The 15,401-nt window shown below is 42.4% G+C and overlaps 6 protein-coding genes across 6 annotated transcripts; all 6 read right to left on the reverse strand.

Moving 5' to 3' along the window:
* Window positions 1-2,154: 2,154 nt before the first annotated feature.
* Window positions 2,155-4,071, reverse strand: MELLADRAFT_91128 (uncharacterized protein; the record flags this gene model as incomplete). Its single annotated transcript, XM_007405139.1, has 3 exons — window positions 2,155-2,511; window positions 2,601-3,232; window positions 3,333-4,071. 3 exons carry the CDS (start codon window positions 4,069-4,071, stop codon window positions 2,155-2,157), a joined length of 1,728 nt encoding a protein of 575 aa, XP_007405201.1.
* A 782-nt stretch (window positions 4,072-4,853) lies between these two features.
* MELLADRAFT_59770 (uncharacterized protein) lies at window positions 4,854-5,942 on the reverse strand (the record flags this gene model as incomplete). The annotated part of the gene is made up of 3 exons (XM_007405138.1): window positions 4,854-4,973; window positions 4,996-5,393; window positions 5,477-5,942. The coding sequence occupies 3 exons, from the start codon at window positions 5,940-5,942 to the stop codon at window positions 4,854-4,856; spliced, it is 984 nt and encodes a 327-aa protein (XP_007405200.1).
* Window positions 5,943-6,620: 678 nt separating this feature from the next.
* Window positions 6,621-7,196, reverse strand: MELLADRAFT_102580 (uncharacterized protein; the record flags this gene model as incomplete). Its single annotated transcript, XM_007405137.1, has 1 exon — window positions 6,621-7,196. One exon carries the CDS (start codon window positions 7,194-7,196, stop codon window positions 6,621-6,623), a length of 576 nt encoding a protein of 191 aa, XP_007405199.1.
* Window positions 7,197-7,842: 646 nt separating this feature from the next.
* Window positions 7,843-8,721, reverse strand: MELLADRAFT_91129 (uncharacterized protein; the record flags this gene model as incomplete). Its single annotated transcript, XM_007405136.1, has 2 exons — window positions 7,843-7,915; window positions 8,000-8,721. 2 exons carry the CDS (start codon window positions 8,719-8,721, stop codon window positions 7,843-7,845), a joined length of 795 nt encoding a protein of 264 aa, XP_007405198.1.
* A 2,101-nt stretch (window positions 8,722-10,822) lies between these two features.
* On the reverse strand, window positions 10,823-11,689 carry MELLADRAFT_102581 (uncharacterized protein; the record flags this gene model as incomplete). The annotated part of the gene is made up of 1 exon (XM_007405135.1): window positions 10,823-11,689. One exon carries the CDS (start codon window positions 11,687-11,689, stop codon window positions 10,823-10,825), a length of 867 nt encoding a protein of 288 aa, XP_007405197.1.
* A 945-nt stretch (window positions 11,690-12,634) lies between these two features.
* On the reverse strand, window positions 12,635-14,935 carry MELLADRAFT_91130 (uncharacterized protein; the record flags this gene model as incomplete). Its single annotated transcript, XM_007405134.1, has 8 exons — window positions 12,635-12,698; window positions 12,770-13,233; window positions 13,303-13,856; window positions 13,920-14,048; window positions 14,121-14,288; window positions 14,357-14,515; window positions 14,596-14,803; window positions 14,894-14,935. 8 exons carry the CDS (start codon window positions 14,933-14,935, stop codon window positions 12,635-12,637), a joined length of 1,788 nt encoding a protein of 595 aa, XP_007405196.1.
* Window positions 14,936-15,401: the final 466 nt, after the last annotated feature.

Here is a 15,401-nt window from a genome sequence, read left to right on the forward strand (position 1 = left end):
TCTTTGACCCGATTTTAAATGTGTAAGATTTTGAAAACATACATTTTCAACATATCATTCTCCAGTTGAAAAACACAAGAATTGAAATTATAGCATGAATCAAAGAGGCAAAATGAATCATATGAATACAATCTATGGTAATTGTGGTGTAATTTTTGAGATACAGTCCTGAAGGATAGATGAGGAAATGATTGACATTAATGCACAAAATGATTAATAATGCAGAATTAATGCAGAATTAATCATTTTGTGAAATAAATGTAATCATTTTTCACCTCGGAAAAATACATTATATTTGCAGTGAGAAGAGCTCGGTCGGTGGGCAACAGCTTAGAAAGGAAGATTGGGCAGTAAAAGTTTGCCGGCAAACCTTTCTTTACCCAACTAACTACAATTTTTGGCTTTGGTTGCAGGCTTTTGTTGTGAGTCCAGACAACTGAAAGCCCATCTCACACCGTTGGTATCTTTTTGATACTTGCGAGATAAGGAGTCAATCAGATGCAAAAATTGGGAGTATTTGCTGCTCCTCCAGTGTAATCCAACTGCACCTATTTTGTTGGTTTCTTTGTCTTCTTCAGTCTTGGAGCAACACTCGGCGCTAGGTAGCAATGCTGTCGGAACCATATCTAGACATGTCTCTATGGTATCTTGACGGCACTCAAGAAGCTATAATTGGAAGATTGGAATAGTAAAAAGAAAAAGTGAATATGGCAACTTACCTTGGTTCGCCTTTTCCTCTGTTTCTCCTTACTGCAAATGTTTAGGCCCTTCTTCATCGCCTTGGTCTGTCCTCGCAGCCATCTTTCAAAAACTCCCAGAGCGAGAAGATTGCCATCATGCTTAGGATTGATGCTATAGTCAAGGAAAGCCCCCTCTCCTTTAGCTCTCTGGAAATGTTTCACAACAAAATATAGCACAGTTTGATTCCAGGGGGCATTTTCGGATAGTTTCCATGCAAAAGTCAAACGTGGAATACAAAAAATTTCCAGTTCATGCAGAAATTGATGTTTGTGAATACTCCAGCAATCCTTTTGTCAACATGAGATTCTAGAAGACGGTGACAACGAGGTAGCTGGCTGTGAGGGAAGTGAAAATATGGTCATGTATTCCATTATCTTGTCGTAAGTGAGCTGCGGCAGTTGTGCAATCTTGTCTGGAGTGGGTTTGGGGGGGTAAGGTGCCTCCAGTGTAGTACGACCAAGTAAATACTTCAAGAAGTCAGTTGATGCCTGATAGAAAGCTGTGTTCTGAGGGGGTAACCAATCAACTACGGCACAATTTTTAGCCTTAATCAAGCCCACTGGTCTGTCATCCTTCCAAAACATTGACCCAGTTGGAAGGTCATGGTCTGGGAATGAGAGAGAAATTAGGAAACTTCTGTTGACCAGCATCATCTATTGTCATCGTATGCTCACCGTCTATCGTCCTTATCGGGTTCCGATATTGGTGGAAATAGGTGTAGACAGGTGGAGAGGAAATGGATGTGAGTTGGCTGGAAGGAGTTGATTCAAAGCAGAACAAGTAGGGACATGAAATCAGAAAATATCCAATCCTTTATATCAAGATACCCTTTGATCATCTCAATGGGGTGTCTCAGATGTCTCTTAAGATTTCAATTGGGTGTCTTCAAGTTGACACTTTGAAATAATCTCAAACTTCGAGATAACCTCAAGGCAATCACTTAGATCAGAAGCTTCTGATCATAGAACAAACTATGTTAAATTGGTTCTTGCGTCTCTAAAGAGGCTCAACAATCATTTACGTATACTGCTTTGATCACCTATCATCTGTCTAAGGCAGAGAGATTTTAATCAACTTCCAGCCTTTTAAATCGCACACAATTTCTAAAACAAATAGTCATTGTTATGTCTTGGTCACAAAAGGGAGGTGCAAGTAGATACAATGGAAGCAAGAAGGAGATCAAAATAATTACAGTGACTAGCCAGACACCCATAATTGAATTATAGAGACAGGAAATGTAAGCAACACAACAAAACTTGGGTCATCAATATAAAATAAACAATTTAATGATCTCACGAAAATAACATTTGAGTTGTGTAATGAAGATAAAATGTTATTTGAAGCTACTTAAGAGTCACGGCTTTCCCAGTCTATAGCCCGACAAACCAATGTATCAATTCTGTAATCTGTATTTTAAAGTTTGAGGCCCAGATTCTGAGCCTTAGAGAGTGCAGCCCAGTAGTTCTGACATGTCAGAGATCGTGGAAATCCCTTAGGTGGATAAGAAGTCTCTTTCATGAGACCGGTCATCTCCCGATGGTTTCTGCGATCCAATACTTTGACTGCAGTGCCACAGTTACAGAATGTGGTTTGGGTGGTTTTGTATAAAGTATCAAGATGCCCTAGGAATGTGACAAATGTGGCTGATCTCCACGGTAGAAATAGTCGATAACGCTTGTCAGATTCATTTACTTCATCTTCAGAATGACATCTAACATCTGAAAGTATATTGTATAACCCTTTTTCTGTTGGAAAGAACTTTTTCAGTGCCTTCAAATGGAATTTGCAAACCTATAAAATGGGATTGTATGTCAATTCACTCATTCTATACATACATGCCTTGATGCTTCAAGACTCACTTGTTTTTGAGCCCTTTTTCTTGCTTCTTTTTCTTGATCCTTGTTTTTTGTGTGAGGTCTGTGCTCGGGAATCTCTGAATCCTGCTCAGAAACTGCTTTGTTTGTTTGAGAAACATATTTTTGTTTTTTGTTTTCAAACCACCTTTCCAGAAGAAGCCTGCAATCCTCAGTGGTAACTTCACGGGTATCAACCATATACTTATCTGCACCACCTCTGAAATAACACTTTTCCCACTCATGCAAGAAGAGCATAGCAACAGCATCATTCCAAGAAGAGTTCATCAAACTTGTCCAGTCAAAAGTACACCGCGAAAATCCGGCCAAGGCAAAGGCGCCTTCACATGTCTTGAGCTCATTAATCGAATACTTCAGGTTTGAATTTCTAGACGGTATCTGAGAGGCAAACACTATTGGCTCAAAGTGAGACATTGCTTCTTTGGCGGCATCTATCTCAACAGCACGGAGAAGGCTGGGCTTTGCTGTTGGGTGTAATTCTATGCATTGCAAAAGAGCCAACCCAACATGTTTCTCAATCTCCAAGCGCTTGTCCAGTTTGCGCTGCTCCCATTGCTGTGCCTCTGTCTCTGAAGGCAGATAGGAAAAATCGCTAAAAGAGCTTTTCGACATTTCTCCTCAGCCTTTACGTTGAATACCAAGAAGCAGTTTTACATAATCATGAATGGCTTAGAGACGGGTTTGTGTTGAGAAGGATTTGGTTGAGTATGTGCATACTTCTCCAAGCAAGATTGTTCATGTCTGTGACTCTTCTGCTTATTTGTTGGGATATTTGTTTGTTCTTGTATTTGCGTTGCTCTAAGATATCAAGTTTGCCGTCGGAATTTTTGGGTTGAGAATTTGAATCTTCTGAGCTTTCATATGATGCTGCTGCACTGGTGGAATGATTGGGAATGCTTGAAGGCCCAGCGATGGGCAGATTGGGAGGTATATCGGCTTGAGAGGCAAGTGATATATCAGGACAATTGACTTGAGATTTGATGGATTCCCGGACTTGCGGGGCTTTGCCTTTGTGTGCAGTGGATTGAATGGGAAGTCTTGACGGCCCAGCAACAGGAAAATGGAGGGGCAAGCTGCGCCATTCATCCGCCTTGAGCTTTCCAAAGCTTTTGTTGCCAAGCGATCTGATGGGACGGTTGATCCAAGTCGGTACATGTATTCGGGGAAGTAGGGTATTAATTTTTTTCAACATAGCTTGATCAAAGACGATCTCTTCCGGATCGCAAGGCTCGACCCATTGACCTTCCCAGCTGTGAAGTTCAAAATCGAGATCATTGGATGAGCTGGTTGTCCCAAACTCCATATTCTGAAATTGATCTTCTTGCTGGTTTCCTATTTCTTGAGGTTGAGGAATAAATAGTTCCTTTGCTGTTCTGGCCAAGTCACCCAATAGTTCCCGTACGTCCTGAACGTTCGATGCCGGTGGAAGAGAATCACAATCTTCTTGATCAGACATAGACCAGAAAACTCAACAGTGACGTTGCAATAGCCCCAATAAAAGGTTATGCATTGAATCCACTACTTGACAGTCAATCAGCTTCCAGTAACTAAGCTCATTGAGTACTGAGTAGCGAACACCAAATTTCTTGAAAATCGCTTCACGTTTCTTTGGATCATGGGCGTCACGACACGCAAATGCAAGTTTCTGGTGATGTGATGATGTTTGTCGGCGCCAGGTATTTGGGTCCAGGTTTTTGATTTCTTGTAGGGTAAGGAAACAAAAAGAACAAAAATTTGTCGCGTTGTGACTAGCGAATCCCAACGATCCACGCAATGCTGGAAGATCAGCGATCAAGACAAGCAGAGCCGCACGGATTCGGCGATCATTGGGGTGTGACGGGGTTTGATTCAAGAATATTCCCTCATACCAAAGGGATTGTAGCTGCGTGACAACTGGGGATAGTATATGATTAGATTGTTCAAGGGATGGCTCTTTGGGCCCCGGAGCAATACCAGCCAGAAACAGATTTTCTGGAAGATATCGCATACGAATCGGAAGAGTAAGGCAAACGAGTACAATGAAAGTGATTGACGCTTTGTGGCCAGAGGTTTTATTTCCGAATGGGTTGATACCATCGATAAACATGCCAAACGTGAGATTAACGCTATGCGCGGTGAATTGAGTCCCGTCGTCGTTGCGAAAGTTTTTCCATTCATACGACTGGTGGATGTCATTGAAATCAGCTTCTGAGTTGTATGGTTTGCGAGATTCGTCTAAAGATTCATCTAAAGCTTCTTCTATATTCTGCCGACTAATAAGGCGAGAGACCCAGGTGTGGAGGTTTTGAACACCATATTGGCGGACCGGTACGGGAGTATCTCGAAAATTCTTGAATAGCGGCGTCGAGCAAGTAACCTCTGTTTCGTCGGAACTACCTACTTCATCAGGTGGATCAGGCTGGAACAACCCGGGTACTTCATTCACTCGACGGGTACACGCTTTGGGAGTATGATCGATGTGGTACATCGCAAAACACATAGGACAAGTATTGAAAATGATAAGATCGGGATCGAGTTGAAAATTTGAAAAGATTGTACGGATATCGCGTGGCATCTCATCGAACACAAGTTGATCTAGAAATGTGAGCGGAGTTGTTTCTTCAGTTGAGCAACCAGTTCCGTATGTTTTGACAAGGGTCGTGAAGCCTTGAAGTACGCTTAAAAGCCAGTTGGCAGTGGATAAAGATATGTTTTCGAACACTACTAGAATCGCCGTAACAAAGAGAGGGAAGATCAAGACAGGATTCGCGGTTTCGAGGTGATTTTCCATATACGAACCTACAAAAACAGAAGTGGAGCAGTCTTAAGTTACTTGCCTTGAAACAATTGACAAAACACATAGAAACTACAAAAAAACTTACTTGTGTCATGAACGGGTATGTCTGGGTTCGATCGACCAGTCTCAGCTCCGTGGTTTCTTGAAGTGCTGGACAAAGCGTGATCTGATTGCATCGGCATTTGAATATCTGATTGGTCTGTTGAAGATTCCATCTGAGCAGAGATAGGCAAGCTAGAGCCTTGGGAGAGACGGTTTGAAGATTCATCGCCAAAAATTCCGGTGCTAGATAGACGTAGATTTTGAATAAGAGTATCGAGGGGTCCGGCAACACCTGCCACAGGATCTGGCTTGTTGATGGGCTCCTCGGGTAACTCATTTGTCAATGTGACACGGCGACGCTTGTCGTCAAGTTGATGGGCCCGGGCAAGATGTTGGAAGATCTTATTTCCAAGTTGATGCTGACCGTCAGCGTCAACATATTCAACTTCGCCGCATCTCCGACTGATACACTTGCAGTAGACCTTGCGATAACTTTTACCTGAAGGCATCTTCACGTTTGATGATCAATATAATTTAAAGATATTGGTGTGGTACTAGTCAGGATTCTTAGGAGTTGGGAAGGGTGGAGAATCAAATGTAGTCGGGATTGAGGGAGTAAGCGAGAGGGTCAGTTTGAGATTGGAAGGACGGGTGAGTTGCTTGGACCTAAATTTTGGGAATGATGACAAGAACAGGATATCATTAGCAAACGAGAAAGGGAAGGTGGACTATGATAGCAACAGGATAACAAAGAAGTGGTCAAAGATGGGACGTGGGGCTCATTATCATCAAGAAAGGGCTCGAACTATGTATTGCATTCCTAGTGTCTATAAGCTTAACAATCGATAGCGCCGCTATCATCACATTTGTTTCAACCCCCGGCGGTTCCAAACCCTCTACCACCCTGGATCTGTTGAGGTCCCAAACTTCCCATCTCTTGCTGCAACTGCCGAGCAACAATCATGATCAGAACAAAAGAAAAGTGCATTATGTAAGCACATGAACAAAGGTAGTTTGGATCCGAGGGAGATAGAGGGATACGTACTTGAATATCATGATTTTCGCACATAATAATGTACTCCGTGAATGATCACATCCGCCTCAACCGTCATTTTTAGGATAAACTTCTTGTAAATTTTTGTGCAGATGTCAAGGGTCAAGAATTTTACTGGGATGAAGATATCAGGTCAAAGGAATTGTAAAGCTGATCTGATGTCATCTCGATGCTTTCGGAGAAGTTCCTGGTGAGGCCAAACGCCGGGGTTGGTCATGAATCGGTGGTTGGTGGAGGAATCTCGAGTTAACTCGTCGCCAACTGACGGATGTTTTTCTAACAATACAGACGTTTGATAGGTTCGGATGAGCTCTCCCCGATCCATCAGAGAGGTAGTTCTCATTGTAGGGACATGTTTCTTGAGCTCCTTACAGAGTTCTTCTTTAGTTGTAGATGGTGCCTCAACGTCAAGCTTCACTGTATTTTGAACGTCGATTTCAATTTGGCTTGAGGTTTTCTTTTCCATGAAAGGCTGGATGATAGGGATAAGATGTTTATGATAATTGTCAAAGAGAATTTGTTTGTTGGCTGTCGATCGTCTGTACTGGGGTAAAATTCCAAATTGGATCATGAGGGAGCGCATTTCGTCACGTCTGGCGTCGCGGTATTCCAAATCCGGATCGAAGTGTTTAATTAGGTCCTTGTTGCTAGAAGCTGCTTGGAATTGAGTCCAGGCGGGGTGAGATTCTAACGTGAGATAATCGGACATGTTTTAGGTATTTTGGTATTGATTATTGAAGATTATCTGAATTATAGTTTGTATGTTCTCTTGAGTGGGGGATGACAAGGATAGATCGGGTGAACAAGAGCTTCAATCGTCGTAAGAAAGAAGCCTCTCTTTATATCATCATGATGGGAAAATGCTGAGGCGAGCACTGATTACAATGAGAGCAAGATAGCTCAAAAGTCGAAGATTTTCAAATGAGTCACATTTCACAATGGAAGCTCAGCTGTGAGCATCCATTGCATGATCCTTTTAAATAAGACAAACAAGAAAATGTCAAGCGACATAACAAAAGAATATCATCATGAGGCTGGTTTCCGCTGAACACCCTCATCACATTCAATGAATCACACAAGTGGATAGCCTCAAGGCTGTTTTTGCCTTGTTACTCAAGCAATTGAAAGGAAGAAGAACTACAAGATACGCATTCACACAACTATAGCAGATAGAGAGGTAAGATTCGAGACTTGGATATCAAGCGCGTGTAGATTCATGGTCGGCGGATCTGGGTTGTACGTCATGTCAAAGTAATTCAACAGAACGGGGTTAGTTAGCTTAAATTTGGGATTAGGGTCAGATAGGCTTGAAAATATGTGGCCGGGAGACTCACGTCTTATTGATTCAAGTCAACTCAGGTATCTTGAGGAGTGTTCGAATGACTGTCTTGATCAGAGTCTTGCTTTTCAGAAGTGCTCGGATAATTGCTTGGTTGACTTTTGACAAACAGGTTCCTACAGAATGATGCTCAGAATACGCATTTGTATGATGACTTATTTCATAGGGCTTACCGATAATGGTTTTTCAAAGCTGTAATCAATCCGACATTTTGTGCACCTTGATTAAATGCGATCTGATGAGATCTCAAAGTAGTGATGGCAATCTTGAGGCGATCATGCAAATTTTTTTCCTCCTCAGATTGGAGACCAGGCTGATGTAGCTTGAGGTGGATGCTTTCAATGTTTGTATGAAATTCGGTGAGATCGCTGTGACAGTCTTGAAGGTCTTCGCTGGCTTCATCTAGAGCACAGCCAATTGAATTGAGCTCATGTACATTTAAAGTCTTATAAGTTTTGCAGAAAGTTTCGAGACCTCCGACCGCACGACGGTACTTGCCGTTCTTGAGGTAAGGGAGACAATGATTATTGAACAAGCTCGTCCTTTTGAGTTCGAGATCAGCTGCCAAGTTCACGTTTCTGTCAGGTTCTTGATCGACGAAGGCTATGCTGTGGAGTGGGGCTTCGATATACTTGGTGTTGTTTTGAGAAGGAATGGCTACATTTCTCAGGCGCGGAGCTACCATTTCGACGAAGATCAGACGGAGAAGCTCGTGATCTTTTTGAGAATTTTTAGTAAATTTGTAATGGGGGTAGAATGCGAGGATCACCTCTAAGAGTTTGGTAGGTGTGGCGTTGCTTAAGAAGGTTTCAGGATCAATCCTGGGAGTATCTCCATCAATAACACTTTCAAGGATATATTTGGGTAAGAAGATACTTGTGTGGACGTAAGACATGATGAATATGGCGAGTGGTTTGGGGTAAGAAGGAAATCACAGCCAATTGCCTGTCGTTATATGACCACCTGAAGGGTATTCTGGATGCCGATGTTTGTTCAATCTTTAGACATTGACTGATTAGTTGCGCGGGTCAACAAATCCCCACCTCCGATTGGAGATTTCTATTCTTATGATTCACATTAAGAGAAGTCGACCCACATACACACCCATGTATAGAGCCATGACTAACACCACACAAGAAATCCACCTAAGATTTACGCTGACAAAATCACATAGATCTCTGATGATTTAAGATATATGGAAATTACAAAGTTTCACAAACAAGCAAAGTACTTGAATCAAACTTGAGCTGTGAGCAGGTCTGTGATACTTTCAGACAAGACAAACAACAACACGGCAAGAGAGTGAACAAAAGAATATCTCATTACATTCAATCACAAAACAGAGAAAATCCAGCAAAATTGATCAAGACTTGGATATGAACTTAAGTGTGTGTGATATTTGATGGCGGATATATGGTGGTAACGATGTCAAAGGGATTCAAAAAAAGGTGTCAGTTTAATTCGAGACTGTGATCAGATAGGCCTGATATGTAGTCAGGAGACTCACATCTTGTTGATTTGGGTCAAATCATGTCTTCATGGACAAACGGGTTTTTCTCTTGCGTTCCGGATGGGCCTGGAGCATCGCCTTTGTTATGTTTGTCATGCAATTTCCTAATTTTGATATCATAAGATGATGGTCAGAATAACGAGCCATATGACAAGTTTTACAACACAACTCACTTGTGATAATCGGCCAACGCTGTGATGAACCCGACATTTTGTACACTATTATTGAATATGATCTGACAAGCTCTTAAGGTAGTGATAGCGTTTTTGAGGCGATCATGAAGAGCTTTGTTTTCAATTTTGCAAAGGTTGGGCTGACGTAATTTGAAGTAGATGGTCTCGATCTTGCGATGACATCTTTTGAGTTCAATGCTACAATCTTCGTGGTCTTCTTCGTCTTCAGTTTGCGCACTGTAGACCATTTCAAGCTCGTCTTCATTCAAGAACGTATAGGTTTGGCAAAACGTCTCCAGTTTTTCGGCGGCAACACGGCACTTCGCGTTGGTGAGGTGAGGGAGAACATAATCACTGAAAGTTGTGATTCTCTTGATGTCAACGTCAGATAGGGAGTTCAAGTGTACTGGAGGGTGTGTTGGTGGGCCGAAGATTACGTGTTGGAATGGCGCTTTGATATACTTTGTCTCGTGTTGCAAAGGAATAACTACGTTTCTTAGCCGCGGGGATACCATTTCGACAAATAACATACGGAGAAGCTCGTGATCATCTTGTGCATCTTTAGTAAACTTGAAATGGGGATAGAATGCTTTGATGATCTCTAAAAGTTTTACAGGCGTGGCTTTGCTTAAGAAAGTTTCAGGATTAATCCTGGGAGTATCTCCATCAATAACGCTTTCAAGGATGTATTCGGGTAAGAAGATACTTGTATGTAAGATAGACATGATGAGATGAGTATATGGAGGAGATGGTAGAAAGAAGGAAAACACAGCCGATCGCTTGTCTTATATGCCCATCTGAAGCTCATTCGACTAATGCATACCTCTGTTTCTTCAATCTTTAGACTTCAATTGTCCCTTTAAGCATGGGTCGACAATTCCCCGCCTCCGATTGGAGATATACTTACATTCATTTGGGTTTCCATTGAATAGCACACGACCCACATATCCATGGAAGGAGCCATGATAGTTATCACAGAACAAACAAACATACGCTGAAGAATCTCATAGATGACTACACATGAAGAACAAGTTGGAATGTGATGAAGATAGAGATCACTTGCCGTACCCACTCGTACTAAGAAGACAATAAGCACTCATTACATAACACATTCACAAACCCACACATTAGAGAACCAGATCTTTAACAGATTTGAGTCATTTCCGAGGGTTTTCTCATCGATTCTAATGTGATCTAAGGTGTACGCAATAACAGTGAACTACAGAAGAAAATATTAGTTTTCTCCGCTCTAACAGTTGAGAATATATGGAACAAAGAAACTCACCTTTAAAGCGTCGAGAAGAGAATCATTGTTAATTTGAAAGATCAACGGCGCAGTACGTCAATTTGTTATCATGAAAGTTGAATGACAGGGCATGGCGAAGGTAGGGTAAGACCATCAGATTGAAGACTGGCATCATGCTTTTACCAGTTCTGTTGAGTTCCCAATACTCGCTGAGGTGAGGGTGAAAGATGTGAAGGATCTGATGGATTTGCTGATTGGTAGGTTCAGCGAGGACGCTGACTGGGCCTAAATATACTAGAAGGCTATGCAGGCTGACTGGAAGTGTGACAGCCTTAATTGGACCCTTTTCTGGTCGGCTGAGAGGAAGAACTTCGACGGTGAGAAAACGGATATAGCCACTATCCTTGTTATGATCCACAAAGCGGTGAAAAAATGGGAGGACAATGATATCGAAGATGCTCCTGATAGTTTCTTGATTGACAAATCGAGGAATTTGCAGTTGTGGAAAGAACACGTCTATCATCGTAAAAATTTCTTTGACAGTGGCATCGAATATCATATTGGGATCATCGTAAATGGCAATGTATTTTTTGACATTTTGAGGGAGCACTAAAGATCGAGTAGGATAAGGTTTCTCGTGCTCGGTATGCGCGACTATTGAGATATAAGAGAAGACGCAAGTGTCCTTATCAAAAGATTTTTGACGACGTAGGAATGGAAGGACCATAATTTGGAAGAGTTGTATCACAACTTCCTTCCCTAAGTTCAGCGGTAGAGCAAGCTTGGGATGAAAAACTTCAATTATTTGATGATATTCTCTAGTAGTTGCGTCTAAAATAGGATCCGCGACATGATACGAAAGGAATCTATGGAGCCGTTTTGGCAGGACAACTGATTTGACGGGGTATACGTAGAGTGAAGTATGATCGGCCATGATGAACAATCTCAGGTTGATGTTCCCAAAAGCTGGACGTTCATTTGACTTATATATCCTCTACATATTATCATCGGATGGTGATAGATTCGGCTTGATGTGGGTGGTCACGATCCGAAGATCTGCAGTGGCATACCTCAAGATTTGCACCAGAAGGATTCAATATCGCTCGAGACCAAAGCCTTTGGCACCACGTAAGATGAATACGAGAATCAACAATCTGGAACATATTAAGCATGACTTGCAATATCTAATTTCACATTAGATACATTTAGATACATCGGGAGAGAAATTTTTTGAAGATATGACAATATAGAGATGTTTTGGTGTAGAGACTTTTACTTTATCTTATCTACGTCTATATACATAAAAGAGAATGCTTGACAAAGATGATCAACGAGTGTTCAGACTTTCAGGAATTTGTCAGCTTGCCTTTCAAGATCATCGAGTATTGGGGTGTCCTCAACCTGCAATTCTTCATATTCATCGGGATGATTATTTCAAAGGTCTTCCAGCCATTCGGGGTCATAGCAGTCAATCGGTAGACCAGGAGGAGCCCTTGACCCACTGATGAGATTGTCTGTTGTATTTCGAATTTGGTTTTGAGGCTTGGCTCCCGGGGTGTTTTTGGGACTATCCTTCCTTTTCTTGTCATCGTGAGCTTCTAATCGGAGAAACAGTGCCTCCAAACAAGCATTACGCCATCAAAACTTCTTGACCTTGTACAGTTTTTTTGCTGAGTCATCGAGTTCTGTTTCAACGTCTGTTTCATCTTCACTACAGCACGTATCAATGACTTCACATAACGGTGCAAGCTTGCTTCTGACGGCAATGTCGTTTCGACGGAATTTCAGCTATAGAACAGGATCAGTAATAGAGTCAGTTACAAATGCAAATGTGAGATCTCTGCCTTCAAGAAGCACTCACTGATCTCACTCTTGAGGCTCAAACACCCTGCTTCTTATGAGCTCGAATCTTGGCCTGTGACCATTCATTTGTCTGTCGGAACCTGAGAAAATAATAGTCGATCAATATCTTTGACAAGATCCCAGCAAGCACATCTATGAGTAGAATACTCACGTGCGTTTAAGGGATGATCTTGCGTGCTCTTTCAGCGCTTTGAAGACGATGTCAAACTTTGAATCTTCAGCGCTTATATCATTGTACTCCCCAGCCTTCACGAGGTGAATGAAAGTCGAGGTAGCGCGGTTCCATAGAAAGGTGTTGGTTGGAGAAGATGGACTTTCCTCCCAGATTGGATGAAATGATGAAACTCCGACACAATTCATCATTGTCCACATGATCAGCAGTATCTGCGGATTTGAGTGTTCTCCGCCCGGCCCTCCTTTGAACGGAAAACGCGGATCATTCGCCGAGCTGTTGAGACCATTTGCGACTTCACGATTGAGGCGACACGGTAAAAGCATGCTTTTTCGAGGAGTATGAATCTTCCATGACGACCGCTGAGCAGGAGTGGCGCTTGGAGGAACGGCGTCATCCTCTTTCAATCCCATCATTGTTCTTATGTGGCTCCGAATACGAGCCTGTTGGATCAGAAAATTATACATGTTAGAAGAGCCCGAGTTCGTATTCCAAATAACATAACCACTTACTCGGAAAGTACTTCCACGAGGCTTGTTATTGTTGACCTTGGTTCTTGGTTTTGTACTTGAAGATGAGTTGGATACCAAATGCATGACGAGTTTGGTGAGATCGCGAACTGTCTGGCGCAGATCTTGATTGTCGGTATCGTTACGATTTCTGTCTCTTGAGCCGGAATGTGCTCCTGGTCCAGAACTAGTATCATTAGCATTGTCACATGCTTCCAACAACCTCGAAATGGCCGCTCTTGCACCACCATCGTCATCATCAGTCTCTTCTTTCAAACCGGAGGCTCCCGAAACACTCATTGAGTCGTCCTGATCTGCACTGTCGATGTCCATGCCAGCAAGTTCCGCGCCTTCATCTTCATCCAATCCCTCGAGTTCCATACTTGAGCTACCCGGACTATTTCCATCTTTGCTGGCCTCTGGAACCCAATCATCTGAGCTTGGGGATCGTCGGCGCTGTTTACCTTTGGCGACTTCCGACAGCACAGTTGGACGAGGACGGGGGAGAGCGGTGCCTCTGCCGCGGCTTGGAAGTGGCATAGCCTGATCTTCAATGCCTACAAAAAGAAACTTAGTATCACACAAAAATACGTAGCGCGCGGAATAGAGTGATGACTTACCTTCATCAATCAAGCAGCGCTCATCTCTCTCTTCCCGACTACCTTGATTATGATGAGTGTGTCCTTTCACAACCTGCACGTCTGGTGTCGTGAATATCTCAGCATCAATCTTGATATCGGACTCGTGATCTGGTCAAAAATCAAATCCTTAGCTTCAAGAGATTTGTCTGGTCACATTATTTAACACAGGAAGTAACTTACCTTCTGTTAAAGTATCCAGAGGGCTGAGATTTCGGTTAGTTGAACATCGCCGGGATGTAGAACTAACGGGGATACAATTATCATTTGATCTGGAAGTTGAACCACCTGGATACCGCTCCTTGTCAGATTTCAAAGATCCGGCCGTGGTATTAGAGTTATCAGCCGCTGCTGCCCACAAAAGCACGAGGTCAGTATCAAACTTTCTGGGTCAAACCACTGGAATATGAAGAACTTACCTCTGTTTGATGGTTCTAGAGTGCTGTGATTGCTGGAAGTCAAACATCGCCGGGATCTAGACCTGGTCACAGGATTCTCTTTTGATGGGCCAGTATCTGCGTTTTGATTCTTGTCAGATCTTGAAGATTGCACCACGGGATCAGAGTCATCAGCAGTTGCTGACCAAAATTAAAAGAACCAGATTAGTATCATGATCATAAGGTCACGCCAGTGTAGACATATGTATCTAGCTACTCACCAGTCAATTCCGAGTCGTAGAGAAGAAACAATTGGAGCAATTCATCCTTGCGCATTTCTCCAGATCCCGGTATACCAAGAGGTTTTGCTATTTGTCGTAATTTCGGAAGACTCATTCCTGAATACTTGTCCAAAGTAGGGTTTTGAGTTATTTCTTGATGTCGCTGTTTGATGGTGGTGGGTCGAGCTTTTGACGGGCCAGATTTTGCCTTTACAGTGGGACGTCCTGGTAAGAGAAGTGAAAAGTAAGAATTAATTGAAAAATGCTGAAGAGTATATGTTGACTTTCGATAACATACCTGCGTCACTGTCTTCTGTGTGGCATTCGCTATAGTCTTCATCGGCTCTCTTTTGTTTTTGAGATCTTGTTGAGGGTCAAGGAGGCATTGGTGAGCTGGGGAGTGGGTTATGGGACTTCAAGATCTATAGATTTGACAGGATATTGTATTGCTTGAAAGCACGATTGTGATCTTTAGAAAGAGTAAGTATTAGAAGAAAAAGTGGACTGCGGATTCAATCATATAAGTTAAATGCAAACCGCGTTCGCTGGCAAAACTCACTAAAACTCCCAATCAGTACTTACAATTTTGCCGGTTTACACACATTAACCATTTAATCTCATCCTTACGCGTTTCACCCTAATTCAACGTACCCTTCACTTTATATTTTGAATTCAATTTACATTTCAATTCACAATTTCATCAATTCTCCAACATCCGAACCTCGATCCTACAAACCTTCCACTCGCCGACCCTTCAACTTACCCCATTTCTATTGACTTCTCATCATTTCAGAACACTCGAATTA

The sequence above is a fragment of the Melampsora larici-populina genome, assembly GCF_000204055.1.
Source record: "Melampsora larici-populina 98AG31 unplaced genomic scaffold MELLAscaffold_3, whole genome shotgun sequence".
Lineage (NCBI taxonomy): Eukaryota > Fungi > Basidiomycota > Pucciniomycetes > Pucciniales > Melampsoraceae > Melampsora > Melampsora laricis-populina.